General features: G+C 36.2%; 1 protein-coding gene across 7 annotated transcripts in view; it reads left to right on the forward strand.

The window, feature by feature from the left end:
* The window catches only part of LIMCH1 (LIM and calponin homology domains 1), a 408,610-nt gene that overhangs the window by 271,517 nt on the left and 120,881 nt on the right, over nucleotides 1-16,212 (forward strand). For all 7 annotated transcript variants that reach the window (XM_056802571.1, XM_007496513.3, XM_007496514.3 and 4 more), the window contains 3 exons: nucleotides 1,390-1,496; nucleotides 6,670-6,700; nucleotides 8,810-8,920. In XM_056802571.1, coding sequence (XP_056658549.1) covers nucleotides 8,912-8,920 — 9 coding nt within the window. In that variant the 5' untranslated portion in view covers nucleotides 1,390-1,496; nucleotides 6,670-6,700; nucleotides 8,810-8,911. The remainder of the gene's footprint in view (nucleotides 1-1,389; nucleotides 1,497-6,669; nucleotides 6,701-8,809; nucleotides 8,921-16,212) is intronic.

The following is a 16,212-nucleotide window of genomic DNA, read 5'->3' on the forward strand; positions in this document are numbered from 1 at the left end:
GCCACAACATTAATCACTCTGCCACCTACCTGATGATGAGTCTCTCTGAACTCAGGGAGACTTGTCCTTAGACCACAGAGGTTACTGACCCAATGTTACACTGTTTATTTTCATTTTGGAACGGAAATATAATTTTATACCATGGGTATACTATATGCCTTTTCCCATCATCCCTTCCCAGAACTATGTTGAAAGTGGGGGAAATAACCAAGAAAGCTTTAAATTTAATCATCTGCAAGAGTAGGAATAGGAAATGCCAAAAGATTAGAGAAAATTTCCACAATTGGAAGCAATTGCTTTGATCCATGATCTGGTTTAGAGGTTCTTTTAGAATTAGCATTTCCTACTCCTTTGTGTTTTGAAGAAATAATACAAGTGAAACTAATACTCAATACTATTACTTAGATTATTTGTTGGACTAAAAATGTTCTGATGAAAATGATGGGGAAGGTTCAAGATTGCTAAGAATTTTTAAGGCAAAAAAAAAAGAACACATTTTGAACTGTGTTGATAGGCTAGTTCATAGGAGTACATCTTTCCATGGGGAAAATTCTGCTTAAGAGTTGAATAAAGTATGAAGAGATTGAATCTATCTTAAAGTTTTATAAATATGAGATCCCCTAGACCAAAGCTAAAAATCATTTGCTCAGATGAAGGGCAGTGGGTGGAAGAAAGTATTAAGCAGTGAGATCTGCTCAGTATCTAGAGTGCTTAAAAATGTTCTGTTTAGGTATAAAAATAAATAATTTGGCCTTTTTCATTGAAGACAGACTTTTAGTTCTTGCCTAGTTGACATGTTTTAGCTCTTGCCCAGTTGGTCTGTTTCTGTTGCTACTGGAGCTCCTAGCTTTGTTTTCTCCATACATTCTACATTGTCCACCTTCTTTTGGGCTTTGCCTTTGTTCTGTTTCTGCCTTTTGCCTTCTTCAAATTTCCCCAAAAGTCTAGTAAATCCAGAGATTTGTATGAAGTTCTTTTCCGCCTTCATAAGAACTCCCTCAATCTCTAGTTTACAGCATACATGAGTCACAATCACCCAAACTACCTACTGTCATAGTGCTTAAGTCACAAGGACTTGCCCTCAGTAAGTTTATAATCTAATCCGGGAGACAAGATACACACACAGAGAAAAAATTAAATAACTATATAGGGCACCAGCATGTAGATATGTGACTATGACTTAATTTCAAATGTCTCAAGGTAAATAAAACAAAATGGACTTGGCTTGACCACGTAGCATTATTTTATTGTATGACTTTCATTTCAACTTCAAGTTTAGCTAAATATAAATGATCAGAGACTCAGTAACTTAAGCAATTAAAGGGAAGGGACTAGTTTGCAGAGATATTCTCATATGAAGAAGAGCTAAATTTCTTTGCCTTCTTTCAGGACAATATCATCTTATTCTTAAGAGGCTGCAAGGAGCTCGGGCTTAAAGAATCTCAACTCTTTGACCCAGGTGATCTCCAGGACACCTCAAATAGAGTAACAGTCAAGTAAGTAATAATATAGACATTCAGACGTAGATTGAGTTGGGTAGCTTATGTATTGGGACTGGGGGAACTGAAGATGACCAAAGAAAATTATTTATGCTGATAAGCATGTTAACAGTGACAATAAAAATCAAAGTTTCAGAGCAACATTGCAATTCTTTTCCCGTGTACTTTTTGATAGAACCAAATAGTTATTTCAGATACAAGATATATTCACAAAATCCCAATTTTCAGAGGTTGAAAAATGTTCTGGGGGAAAAAAAGAAGACATTTGCACAAAATCTGTTGTAGGCTAAAATCACTTTGAAAAGGCATTTAGTTTAGGGCTACAATTTTGATCATTTAAGAACTATTTTTTGTAGCTTTTTAAGTTCTCTGAAGATGGATCCTTTACTGATCCCATTTCTAAATACTTCATTGAAACACAACTAATTCAGTAAAAGTCTGGGCCAAAATTTTCCTACATCAAAATGTTAGTGGTTAAGTGAAAGGCCTTACCAGTTTCTGATGAAAGAGTGAGCTCATGGCCAGAATAGTATAAAAAATAAGTATTTTCTGAGGTCTTAGGATTGAGTTTAAAAATAAGAGTCTCCTCTGACTCCTGTTGCAATATGGAGATGATCCACTTTTCTTTTTTCTCCCTTTTTAAATTTAGAATATTTTCCCATGGTTTCATGGTTCATGATCCACTCCCTCCCGCTCTTTCCTTCCCCCCTCCCAAAGCTGACAAGCAGTTCCACTGAGTTATACATGTATCATTGCTCAAAACCTATTTCCATGTTATTCATATTTGCAGTAGAGCGACCCTTTAACAGATGATCCACTTTTCTTAAGAGCTATCAAATTGGAAAGCCTTTGATTTCATGGGCCCAGGAGAGACTTGGTCTGGGGCATCTGAGGAATGACCTACTGAAGTCTGGAAAGGCTTATCCCCAAATGAGTGGCTACTCCAGGATGAATTTGAGGGAAACTGAGGCACAATTCCTCATTAAGACTGTCTTCTTGTTGTTCAGGCATGTCCAACTCTTCATGACTATGTATGGGCTTTTCTTGGAGTGGTTTGCCGTTTTCTTCTCCAGAAAATTAAGGCAAACAGAAGTTAGGTGGTCACACAGCTAATGAGTGTCTGAAGCTGGATTTAAATTTAGCTCTTCCTGACTCACTTAGCTGCCTCAAGACTATCTACCTAAGATATAGCTGAGTGGCAGACTACATTATTTAAATGAGAGCACCCACAGCTAAGAAATTAGATTCTTTAGGAACTGAAGAAAAGATTTTTTCACAGCTAGTCTTTGGAAATAGTCAAATAATTTCCCCCCTCTTTTACTCTATTCGGTTAAATAGTGCAGTGGAAAGAAACCTGGATTGAGAATTTGGAGGCTCGTGTGCTTGGCTTGACTCTGCCACTGGCGGTCACTTTTGTGAGCCTCATCTTCTAGAGAAGGAGGAATTGTAGGCACATAGTTTTAGAGCTAGAGCAGACTAACTAATCTGGTCCACCAGTCCACCCACCAGTCATTCTACTGTGGAGGAAAGTGACTAAGAAGAAAGATGAAGTGACTTGACCAAAGTCACCCAAATAGAAAGTAAAAGGAGCAGCTTTTGAACCTTGGTGCTTGACTCCCTATCCAGGGCTCATTCTACTCTACCGCACTTTAGGAGATTGGACAAGATCACTTTAATAATTTGATTCTGGGATCCTGGGAACTGTGATTCTAGGCACTGGATACGTATAGGTGGGGTATAGCTATATATTTATATATGGTATTCTGGATATATGTAGGTGTATGGATACATACATACACATATAACTTTATAAATATAGATATATATGTAAATAGATATAATATTGCCAAAGAGGCTAAATTTTATTTGCTTGCCCTTTGAGACATTTTCAATTGAATCAATAAGTCCGGTAAATAATTTCATAATCTTTTAACATCTTCTGATAAGAATGTGACATACTAAATTCTAAGCCATTTCTATGCTGTGTTTGAGAATTTAACTTAATATCAGATGAGTCACAAATCAAAAGGTTCAATTTTATTAATATCAGGTGTTTTTGTTGAAACTAAAAGTCAGGTGGCCAGGAGTGATGGTAACTGTGTGATCTGACAAAAGTGTTTCAAACATTTTCATCTGGAGAGCCAGAAAAAGCAAACCTTGCTTAGCTGTACAAAATTTTTAAAGCAAAAGTAACAATCTCTTTTAAAATGTATGGCCTCGATGTCATCTATGCAGAGTTTTAGGGAGTTTAGTCTGGGGATATTCTAAAATCTATAATTATTTTAGAACTTGTGAAAGCACAGATATTTCTGGCCCCAGGCAGTGTTCCGATCCAGGAGGCTCTTACATTCAGATTACAAAGGAGTTAATGCTAATTATAATGGGACTATAATTATTATATTATAATTATTAAAGGGTAAGGAAGCAAGGAAGAAGAGACGGGGGAAGCAGTAATGGAGGGAGGGAGGAAGGAATGTAGGTAAGTAAATAGGAGAAGAGCCAGAAGGTTTCAGTGATATGGATACAATCACTTTACAATTAACTTTTATCTTTATCTTTCCTCTCTTTCTCTGCCCTCATGCTTCTCTCTTCACTGTCCTCTTTCCTTCTATTTTTTTACCTGGTCTTAAGCTTTTATTTTCCTTCCCTTTTTGCTTACCTGTTTCCTTTTCTCCATCTCAGACATTGGAGTCAAATACATACTAGTCTAAGTCTTTAAGTCTCTCCCTTTTCTATAAATGTCATTTGAATATATTCATTTTTATATAAAGATTGCAATGATGTTGTTGCACCCATATTACCTGGAAAAGTGTCCTAATTCTTGTTTCTGGGGTTCAGGATGCAGGGGATAAACCAACTGCCTGTCCCCAAAGCCCTTCATCAAGAGTGTTGGTTTTATTTGTTATTATATCAGTCCCAGTATGCACTGTACAATGGGACATTGTAGAATGCTTATCAAAGTGGTGCTATGAAGCCATAGCATCCCATACTCCCATTATTTTTTTCCTTCTATCAGATCAGGAGAGTTGGTGAATACGCAAAAAAGAATAATTTGTTATAGACATTACTGCATGGTTTAGTCAATGAAGTATAGCAATAAATCTTAAAGAGCAACTATTGAGATTTTATCATATAGATGTTTAGTGTTTTAAAAAGTAATGGATAGAACCAAAATTTGTGAATGAATGAAGTAAGGAAAGCTAAAACATTTTTAAGAGCTTAATGTTGTTCAAAGCACATATACTAGTGGAGGGTTCAACTAGAAATCAGATGGAAAGGTCTACTGGACTGTAGAACAAGTGAGGCATATGATAATATATCTTTTTTAGTACCTTTTCATATTTGTTGAAATATTTGACAATACCAAGGATTTGGTGGCAAGAACTTTTTCACCATTTCTAATTTCATGTAATTTGACATGTTTGTTGGGCAATTAGAATGAGAAATCAAAGACCAAGTTTAGAAAGGTATATTAATAAGAATCATTCTTTTTTCCCCCAGGGCAGAAGAGCAGTAAAGGCTAGGAAATGGGGGTTAAGTGACTTGCCCAGAGTCATATAGCTAGGAAGTGTCTGAGGCCAGATTTGAACCCAGGACCTCCCATCTCTGGGCCTGGCTCTCCATCCACTGAGCTACCTAGCTGCCCTAATAAGCATCATTCTAAGAAAGCAAGATAATGGTGTTAGAACAGAGCATTGTGAGATTTTTCTTTAAAACTATTCATATTATTTTAGAAATCTTTTCACCTAATTATATAGAATTATTGCATAACATATAGTCAAGATTTATATTTTTGAATATAAAAATTTATATATTCTGTATATGTGAAACATCCAGAATATGGAGAGAGTTGTAGCTGGGTTTTTTGTTTTTTTTGTTTTAGAATGAACCATTCAATGAAGGAAACAAATTGGCACAATGAATAAGGGTACTAGGTTTGGATTCAGGAAGACCCAAGCTCAAATCTAGTCTGAGACTCTTGTGATATGACTCTGGGCAAGTCACTTATTCTGTGTTCACCTCTGTTTCCTCAAATGCAAAGTAGAAATAATAATAGTGCCTACATTGCATGGCTATTATGAGGATTAAATAAAATATTTTATAGCAGGCATCATAGAAATGCTCTTCTCCTTTTAGGTCCCCAATTTTAAATCCTTTTCTTTTTCTTAAAAGGAAATTGAAATCCATCATAGTAAATGATGAAAGTTTCCAAATGGTTGCTTTAACTGTGTTTTTGGAACTCATATATGATTATAGCATAAAATAAGCTTCATATGTTTCTCTTTAATTATATTTTGCTTCATTTTGGAACCGTCTTGTGTTCATGCAAATTTTTATGCTTATCATTGAAAAGTAACACAAACTCCAACACTGGCTAATATTCATAATATAAATGACTTAATTTATTAATTATATTGCTTCTTACATATCTATTATCAAATTTATCATAATTTAAATAAGTTTTTTGTGCTTATAAGGATAAAGAAAGGAAAGTATTGGCTGAGCTCCCTAGAGTGAAATGCTAGACTTGGGAAATGTCATCATACTCTCCTTTACTAATTGCTGTGATCAAAACTATACTTTTAAACAAGCTTTGAGAATATAAGTGTAAAAATAAACAGCTTAGTAATTTAATTGTCCTTCCGTGTTATGAAAACCACTAAATAGCATTTAGTATTAGAGAACTATAGATTAAAGAGTATGTGATAGAAAAAGAAGTAATCTCAAAGCCAAGAAGACCTGAGTTCACGTCCCAGTTTTGGCAAATATTGGCTATGTGATGTTGGGCAAGTCACTTATCTTCTCACTGCTCAAGTCAACCTTCTATGCCTCTTGAATTGCAGAGGAAATGGACTTGTAGAAAGAGCTTTTTCAGTGGGGAGTTTCTATACCAGTCAAATCATAAGACCAGTCCCTGTCCTCATCTTTCTAATATTTCGCTAAGGTGCTGAAATTACATTTTCCTCTCATGAAATCTAAACTCTCCACTATAATTTGTTCAATTTTTAAAATCCTTAACTAAGTATGTCTTACTTCATGCCGTCTTTCTAGTTATTTTGTATTTGTTAACTTCCGATATATTTTGCATATTTCTGGAGGAAAGTCACATGAGATATACTATTATGAGGAATTTGCTCTAATTATTTTTTCTTCTTTTCTTATAAACTAGGAGCATTGACTATAGTAGAAAGCTGAAAAATGTAAGTTTTAATTTTACTTTGTCCCTATATGTCCATATGTTTTATTGTATACCTCAGGTTTTGTTTGATCCAAGCTAGAAATTCAGTTTATGAGATGATGATACTTTCATTACCTAGAAAGAACTCTCCTTGGAGCACAATCATATATACACTGGTGGAGTAATTAATTCCACTCATGGGAATGGGAATAGCAAAATTGTAGGGTTTCTTTCTCATTTAAAAAAGACCATCTTTAGAAAGAAATGAAAGCTTATCTCCAGTGAATGGCTTGGTTACTTAGAGACCAAGTGACATATGGTAGTAGTTACATTGCATAGTCTTTCACTAGGTTGGTAGGCACAGATGATACTATTAAATTAAGACGTTTGCACAAATCAATTTAAGAAAACAGTGGAGTAATCTGAAGTGGCAACTATTGAGGGTAGGCTACAATTTTGCTGCCTTACGTTTTTGCATGGACCTTTCAAATGTTCATTGGTGTTCCCCAAAGATAAAAGGAAACAATGAGTGTGAAAATGCTCTGTAATTGTATAGTCATATGAAGCAAGCTGCCATTCCAAACCAACATTTTCCAGTTGGGTTTCATTTACAAAAGGTAAATAGGCTAAACCAATTCCATTTTAAATTATAAATGAGAGAATATCAGAAATGGGCTAGTGCTTGTAATATTGGTAGGAAGCAGCTGGATCCTCTTGGTTAAGGATTCAGAGGTAGCTTGGGAGTTTGTTTGTTTTTTCACCCTATTAGTTGGTAAATTTGACTGATCTCCCCTTTTCCTATTCCTTTCCTTTCTCCAGCTGAAATTCCCCAGGATGTTTAAGCCATATTTTCTTGTAAAATTGTAATTATATAAAAGTCCATAGATTAAATATGCCTGTCTTTAATGCCATCATGTCTGTCGTTATGATTTTCTAAATAATCGAATACACTTAGTGTGCATTAGAGTTACTTCACGTCCCTGGTTAACATAGCGACATTTGGAGGACTTTTATTCCCTGGATGTGTTCTTATTAAAAGTATTCAAACTCTAAGACGTGCTCAGAAATGTATGTTTGGGGAGAATCATGAAGGATATTTTTCCTGCAAAAGTATGAAGCCAAAATTTAATCTAAGTCATGAATCAAATGGCATATTTTGGCCTTTTTGTCATATGAAACCATGTGTAAAGACTATGATGTCCAAAATACATTCAGATCTGGTTAATGAAGAGAGGTGAGGCAGAATGAGTGCTAGCCCAACTAAGTAGCAAGCTCCCTAATTATGCCACTTTTTGAAAATGTTGAAGATGGATATGAAATAGCCAGCTCACCTCCTCTAAGATTTTTCAGACCTGGACAGTCCACTTCCAAGGATGAGTCTGCTTGTCTGCCCTTAGGACTGCTGCTTCATGACATTGAATTGAACATAAGAGATTCATGAACATGTGAGATGTTTAAAAATTGTCAGCATCAGCATTGGCAAGGTTCAAGTCACTGAGTCCCAGAGCAAATGGAATTTAATTTTTAGGTCAAACAAAGCCCTCAGACCCTTGTGATTCTACTATTCATTACAGCCCTGGCTTACAGTTGTAGAATTATAGAGGTTTCCCCCCCACAGCTTTAATCAGATGCCATTTCATGGTGAGCATGTTGGTGACTTATAATCTAATTTCACCCCAATATTTCTTGTTCTTCTGAGACTACCTTTTGACTTCAAAAAACCCTACTATGATTCTTTAACGTTATTAGCAGATTAATCGGGATCAATGAAGACTCTACCAATCACTGAAGTTTTGCTTGTTTAATTTTGAAACATTTTCATTCTTTGAAAATAATGTTGTGGATTTTCCACTCTTTCTTTCGGAGTACTTTCCCATCACTGAACTTCCTCTAAAATTTTAGTCCAGTGTTAACTACTGAATCTTGTTTGTGTAGACTGATATAACATTAGGTTTTTATTAAAATGAATTTTACATTTAATGGGTACCTCATGGGTGGTGAGCTCTTTATAAATCAATATCAGACATTCTCCCTCTTCTTTCTTCCTGTTAGTGCCTAGTATAGATTCCTCAGTAAATCGAAAAGCAATCTTACAAAGGAGTTCTGTACTTATGTGGCTTTTTTTCCTCAGGTATTAGTTACCATTTACTGGCTGGGGAAAGCAGCTAACAGCTGCACGGCATTCAGTGGAACCCCACTGAACCTGAAGGAGTTTGAAGGATTATTGGCACAGATGCGAAAGGTAACTATGCTCTTCATCGTTGACTTATGAAGGTTGTTAAAGGATGAAAAGGAGCAAGCTCAAGTCACCTGTATTTTGAAGGGCATCTCAGTTCAGCTTGCAATATTTCATGGGGTTACAAATGTGTCAGACATATGCAAACCCCCATATTTTAAAACTGATTAAATCTTTGTGGCATGTATTTCCACATACCTGGACTTTCTGGCCCTCACATACAAGAGAATTGAGTTCAGTTAGGATAGGATAACCAAAGATCTAGTTCAGACTAGAATGATCTTTCACTGTCCTGCGCCAAATTTGTCAGTGCTAATTTTTAGAAGGAAATAATTTGATTAAAACAATTCAGTTTTATGGAAAATAGAAACTTATCTTGCACTTTAATGAATTATTTTTAAAAATCCTTACCTTCTGCTTTGAATTCAATACTATATATTGGTTCTAAGGAAAAAGAGTGGTAGGGTCTAGGCAGTAAGGGTTAAGTAATTTACCCAGGGTCACACTGCTAGAAAGTATGAGGGCAGATTTGAACCCAGGATCTCTCTATTCACTGAGCAACCTAGCTGTCCCCTTTCACCTTAATTTTAAAAGTAGGAGCAGCTATTTTTAAAGTGGATTATTGGATAGAGTGTTAGACCTGTAGTTGGGTGAACCTAGGTTCAAATCTGTCCTCAGACACATCCTAGCTGTATGACCCTGGGCAAGCCACATAACCCCAATTGTCTAGCCCTTACTATTCTTCTGCCTTGGACCCAATACTTGTATTGAATCTAAAATAGAAGGTAAGTATTTGGGTTTTTTAAGTACTTTTACTTAGTCTTTAGAACCAGTGGCTATTTCTGGACATGATGTAGAATCTGGAAATCTAGACAAACAAAAAGTTTCTACCTCTGTTGCCAATATATATTACAACCATGACTCAGTAATGAGTTAAATACTGAAAAAACAATTCAGCCAACTAGTATCTTTTTCATTTGTACAACACACCCTTATCAATTAGTTTCAATTTTGGGAAAAAAAAAACTAATTAAATTTTTTTAAGTTTGAGTGAGCGAGGGAATTTACAGAATATCATGTAACTTTGTTTTTATCTTCAGCTATGTATATATAGAAACTTATGAGATCTGCTAATGTTTCCCAGTAAAAATGTGGTTGAGTTCGCTTTGATGTATGCATACAATATGTTTTCAATTAACAGCTTATATTTATATACATCAAGGGTTCATATGGTTGGGAGAATATGTTAGGGTTTTTCAAAACCAAAATGAAGATTCAGTAACCTCTTGAAATGGGGATACTGGCATGCATGCACATATCAAGCTCTAGCTGATTGTGTAAAGAAGGAGAAACAATAATAGTAACTGACATTTTATAGCACTTTGTTCCAGGTGCTCTGCAAGATAGATAGGTGAGGAAACTGAGGCTAAAAGAGTATTCCCTTGGGCACTAGCAGTTTCTCCTAGGAAGGACAGAAATTTTTTTTTTTTTTTTTTTTTTTTATATTTTTTTTTTTTTTTTTAAATATATTTTATTTGGTCATTTCCAAGCATTATTCGTTAAAGACATAGATCATTTTCTTTTCCTCCCCCCCCCAACCCCCCATAGCCGACGCGTAAGTCCACTGGGCATTAGATGTTTTCTTGATTTGAACCCATTGCTTTGTTGATAGTATTTGCATTAGAGTGTTCATTTAGAGTCTATCCTCTGTCATGTCCCCTCAATCTTTGTATTCAGGCAGTTGCTTTTTCTCGGTGTTTCCACTCCCATAGTTTATCCTTTGCTTATGAATGGTGTTTTTTTCTCCTGGGTCCCTGCAAGTTGTTCAGGGACATTACACCACCACTAATGGAGAAGTCCATTACGTTCGATGATACCACAGTGTGTTTGTCTCTGTGTACAATGTTCTCCTGGTTCTGCTCCTCTCGCTCTGCATCACTTCCTGGAGGTTGTTCCAGTCTCCATGGAACTTCTCCACTTTATTATTCCTTTTAGCACAATAGTACTCCATCACCAACATATACCACAGTTTGTTCAGCCATTCCCCAATTGATGGGCATCCCCTCATTTTCCAGTTTTGGGCCACCACAAAGAGCGCAGCTATGAATATTTTTGTACAAGTCTTTGTGTCCATTATCTCTTTGGGGTACAGACCCAGCAGTGCTATGGCTGGGTCAAAGGGTAGATATTCTTTTGTCGCCCTTTGGGCATAGTTCCAAATTGCCCTCCAGAATGGTTGGATCAGTTCACAGCTCCACCAGCAATGAATTAATGTCCCTACTTTGCCACATCCCCTCCAGCATTCATTACTTTCCTTTGCTGTTATGTTAGCCAATCTGCTAGGTGTGAGGTGATACCTCAGAGTTGTTTTGATTTGCATCTCTCTGATTATAAGAGATGTAGAACACTTCTTCATGTGCTTGTTAATAGTTTTGATTTCTTTATCTGAGAACTGCCTATCCATTTCCCTTGCCCATTTATCAATTGGAGAATGGCTTGATTTTGTGTACAATTGATTTAGCTCTTTATAAATATGAGTAATTAAACCTTTGTCAGAGGTTTCTATGAAGATTTTTTCCCAATTTGTTGTTTCCCTTCTGATTTTAGTTATATTGGTTTTGTTTGTACAAAAGCTTTTTAGTTTGATGTAGTCAAAATTATTTATTTTACATTTTGTGATTCTTTCTATATCTTGCTTGGTTTTAAAGCCTTTCCCCTCCCAAAGGTCTGACATGTATACTATTCTGTGTTTACCCAATTTACTTATGGTTTCCTTCTTTATGTTTAAGTCACTCACCCATTTTGAATTTATCTTGGTGTAGGGTGTGAGGTGTTGATCTATTCCTAGTCTCTCCCACACTGTCTTCCAATTTTCCCAGCAGTTTTTATGAAATAGTGGATTTTTGTCCCAAAAGCTGGGATCTTTGGGTTTATCGTATACTGTCTTGCTGAGGTCGCTTTCCCCCAGTCTATTCCACTGATCTTCCTTTCTATTTCTTAGCCAGTACCAGATTGTTTTGATGACTGCTGCTTTGTAATATAGTTTTAGGTCAGGGACTGCAAGGCCCCCATCATATGTGTTTTTTTTCATTATTTCCCTGGATATCCTTGATCTTTTGTTCTTCCAAATGAACTTTGTTATGGTTTTTTCTAAATCAGTGAAGAAGTATTTTGGTAGTTCAATGGGTATGGCACTAAATAGATAAATAAGTTTGGGTAGGATGGTCATTTTTATTATATTGGCTCGTCCTATCCATGAGCAGTTAATGTTTTTCCATTTGTTCAAGTCTAGTTTTAGTTGTGTGGCGAGTGTTTTGTAGTTGTGTTCATATAGTTCCTGTGTTTGTCTTGGGAGGTAGATTCCTAGGTATTTTATTTTGTCTAAGGTGATTTTGAATGGGATTTCTCTTTCTAGTTCTTGCTGCTGAGCTGTGTTGGAGATATATAGAAAAGCTGATGATTTATGTGGGTTTATTTTGTATCCTGCAACTTTGCTAAAGTTGTTGATTATTTCAATTAGCTTTTTGGTTGAATCTCTAGGATTCTTTAAGTAGACCATCATGTCATCCGCAAAGAGTGATAACTTGGTCTCCTCCTTGCCTATTTTGATGCCTTCAATTCCTTTATCTTCTCTAATTGCTACTGCTAGTGTTTCTAGTACAATGTCAAATAGTAGAGGTGATAATGGGCATCCTTGTTTCACTCCTGATCTTATTGGGAATGCATCTAGTTTATCCCCATTGCAGATGATATTAGCTGTTGGTTTTAGATATATACTGTTTATTATTTTTAGGAATGACCCTTCTATTCCTATGCTTTCTAGTGTTTTTAATAGGAATGGGTGTTGTATTTTATCAAAGGCTTTTTCTGCATCTATTGAAATAATCATGTGATTCTTGCTAGTTTGCTTGTTGATGTGGTCAATTATGTGGATGGTTTTCCTAATGTTGAACCAGCCCTGCATCCCTGGTATGAATCCTACTTGATCATGGTGAATGATCCTTCTGATCACTTGCTGGAGTCTTTTTGCTAGTATCCTATTTAAGATTTTTGCATCTATATTCATTAGGGAGATTGGCCTATAGTTTTCTTTCTCTGTTTTTGACCTGCCTGGTTTTGGAATCAGTACCATGTTTGTGTCGTAAAAGGAGTTTGGTAGAACTCCCTCTTTGCTTATTATGTCAAATAGTTTGTATAGTATTGGGATTAACTGTTCTCTGAATGTTTGATAGAATTCACAGGTGAATCCATCAGGCCCTGGGGACTTTTTCTTAGGAAGTTCTTTGATGGCTTGTTGGATTTCAATTTCTGATATGGGATTATTTAGGAATTCTATTTCCTCTTCTGTTAGTCTAGGCAGTTTGTATTTTTGTATATATTCATCCATTTCTCCTAAATTGGTGTATTTATTGCCATATAATTGGGCAAAGTAATTTCTAATGATTGCCTTAATTTCCTCCTCATTGGAGGTGCTGTCCCCCTTTTCATCTTTAATGCTGTGAATTTGCTTTTCTTCCTTCCTTTTTTTAACTAGATTGACCAGTACCTTGTCTATTTTGTTTGTTTTTTCAAAGTACCAGCTTCTTGTCTCATTTATTAAATCAATAGTTCTATCACTTTCGATTTTATTAATTTCTCCCTTAATTTTTAGGATTTCTAATTTGGTTTTCTGCTGGGGGTTTTTAATTTGATCGCTTTCCAGTTTTTTCATTTGCATTTCCAATTGATTGATCTCTGCTCTCCCTTGTTTGTTAATATAAGCATTCAGGGATATGAATTTACCTCTGATTACCGCTTTGGCTGCATCCCAAAAGGTTTGGAAGGATGTTTCGCCATTGTCATTTTCCTCGATGAAATTATTAATTGTTTCTATGATTTCTTCTTTAACTAAACGGTTTTGGAGTATCATATTGTTTAATTTCCAATTGGTTTTAGATTTGGTTTTCCATGTACCATTACTAATCATTATTTTTATTGCCTTGTGATCTGAGAAGGCTGCATTCATTATTTCTGCTTTTCTGCATTTGTGTGCTATGTTTCTGTGACCTAATGTATGGTCAATTTTTGTGAATGTGCCATGTGGTGCTGAGAAGAAGGTGTATTCCTTTTTATCCCTATTTATTTTTCTCCATATGTCTATTAATTCTAATTTTTCTAAGATTTCATTCACTTCTTTTACCTCTTTCTTATTTATTTTTTGATTTGATTTATCTAAATTTGATAATGGTTGGTTTAAGTCTCCCACTAGTATGGTTTTATTGTCTATTTCTTCCTTCAATTCTCCTAGTTTCTCCATTAGAAATTTGGGTGCTATATTATTTGGTGCATACATATTGATTAATGATATTTCCTCATTGTCTATAGTCCCTTTTAACAAAATATAATTACCTTCCCTATCCCTTTTGATCAGGTCTATTTTTGCATTGGCTTTATCAGATATCATGATTACCACTCCTGCCTTCTTTCTATCAGTTGAAGCCCAGAAGGTCTTACTCCATCCTTTAATTCTGACCTTGTGGGTGTCAACCCGCCTCATGTGTGTTTCTTGAAGACAACATATGGTAGGGTTTTGGATTCTAATCCATTCTGCTATTCGTCTACGTTTTATGGGTGAGTTCATCCCATTCACGTTCAAAGTTATGATTGTCATTTGTGGACTCCCTGGCATTTTGATTGCCTTCCCTAATTCTAACCTTTTCTTCTTCGGCTCTACCTTTTAGTCCAGTGATTTACTTTGAAACAGTCCCCCTTGTCCCCTCCCTTGATGTTTCCCTTTTTAGTCCCTCCCTTTTTGTTCCCTCCCCCTCCCCCCTCTCTTACCCTCCCTTTTTGTTCTCCCTCTCCCCCTCCCCCCCTTGGTTTTCCCTTCTCCTTACCCTTGTTGGGTAAGATAGAATTCAAGATCCCAATGGATCTGGAGGTTTTTCCCTCTCAGAGCTGCTTTCCCTGAGATTGAGGTTTAAGTAACCCCCCCCCCTCTCTTCCTCTCCTTCTTATAGGAGTTTTCTTCCCCTCCCCTTCCCATGTGAATCTTTGTGTGAGAATGATTATTCTATTTGGTCTTTCTTTACCCCCTATTTATACATTACATTTTCCCCACATGTTAGTATACCTAGGTTGATATAAATGTAGTCCTTATAGAAGAGAGTTTGAGTAAAAGAAGAAGATAACATTTTCCCCTTTCCTTAATATTTACCTTTTCAGGTATTCCTTGCTCTTTGATTTTCGGTATCAAACTTTCCACAGAGCTCTGGTCTTTTCTTTGCAAAAAGTTGGAAGTCTTCTATTTTGTTGAATGCCCATACTTTCCCTTGGAAGTATATAGTCAGTTTTGCTGGGTAGCTGATTCTTGGTTGGAGACCCAGCTCTCTTGCCTTTCTGAAGATCATGTTCCATGCCTTACGATCATTCAGAGTAGAACTTGCAAGGTCTTGGGTGACCCTGATTGGCATTCCTTTATATCTAAATTGTCTTTTTCTGGCTTCCTGTAGGATTTTTTCTTTTGTTTGATAGCTTTGGAATTTGGCAATTACATTCCTGGGAGTTGTCTTTTGGGGGTTTAGTGTAGAAGGTGTTCTGTGAGCTCTGTCAGTGGCTGTATTGCCCCCTTGTTCTAGAATCTCTGGGCAATTTTCTTTGATTATATCTTGTATCACCATGTCCAGTTTGGTGTTTATTTCTGGCTTATCTGGGAGTCCAATTATTCTTAAATTATCCCTTCTCCCCCTATTTTCCAGATCTATCACCTTGTCGGTGAGATATTTTATGTTCTCTTCTAATTTCTTGGTATTTTGGCTTTGCTTTATTGATTCTTGCTCTTTTACACGATCGTTGTCTTCCAGCTGCCTGATTCTGGCCTTTAAAGCCTGGTTTTCTTTTACAGTTTGGTCAAACTGGTTTTGTAGATGCGTGAATTTCTTTTGCATTATTTCCAACTTTTCCTCCCAGAAGGCTTCCATCTTTTTGGTCATTTCTGATTCAAATTCTTCATAGGTTTGTGGAGAGTTTCCATTTCCTTTGGAAGGTTTTGGAGCATTTTCTTTTATATTATCTTCTGTCTGCTCTGTATTTTGTATTTTGGCTCCATAGAATGTGTCCAAAGTCGCCCCTTTCTTCTTATTTTTCTTGGTATTTTGGGGCTTCTGTGGTTCTGTGGAGTTTGTCATCTCTGAATGTGGAGGATTAGTTTTTCTTGTCTCTTTCTGGTGTTCAGAGGCAGTCCTGGGCAGATAGTTCTATGGGCTTTCCCTGGGTTAAACTGAATATGCCTCACTGGAACTGGAATGGAAGGGTCGGAC

Source organism: Monodelphis domestica, chromosome 6, assembly GCF_027887165.1.
Source record: "Monodelphis domestica isolate mMonDom1 chromosome 6, mMonDom1.pri, whole genome shotgun sequence".
Lineage (NCBI taxonomy): Eukaryota > Metazoa > Chordata > Mammalia > Didelphimorphia > Didelphidae > Monodelphis > Monodelphis domestica.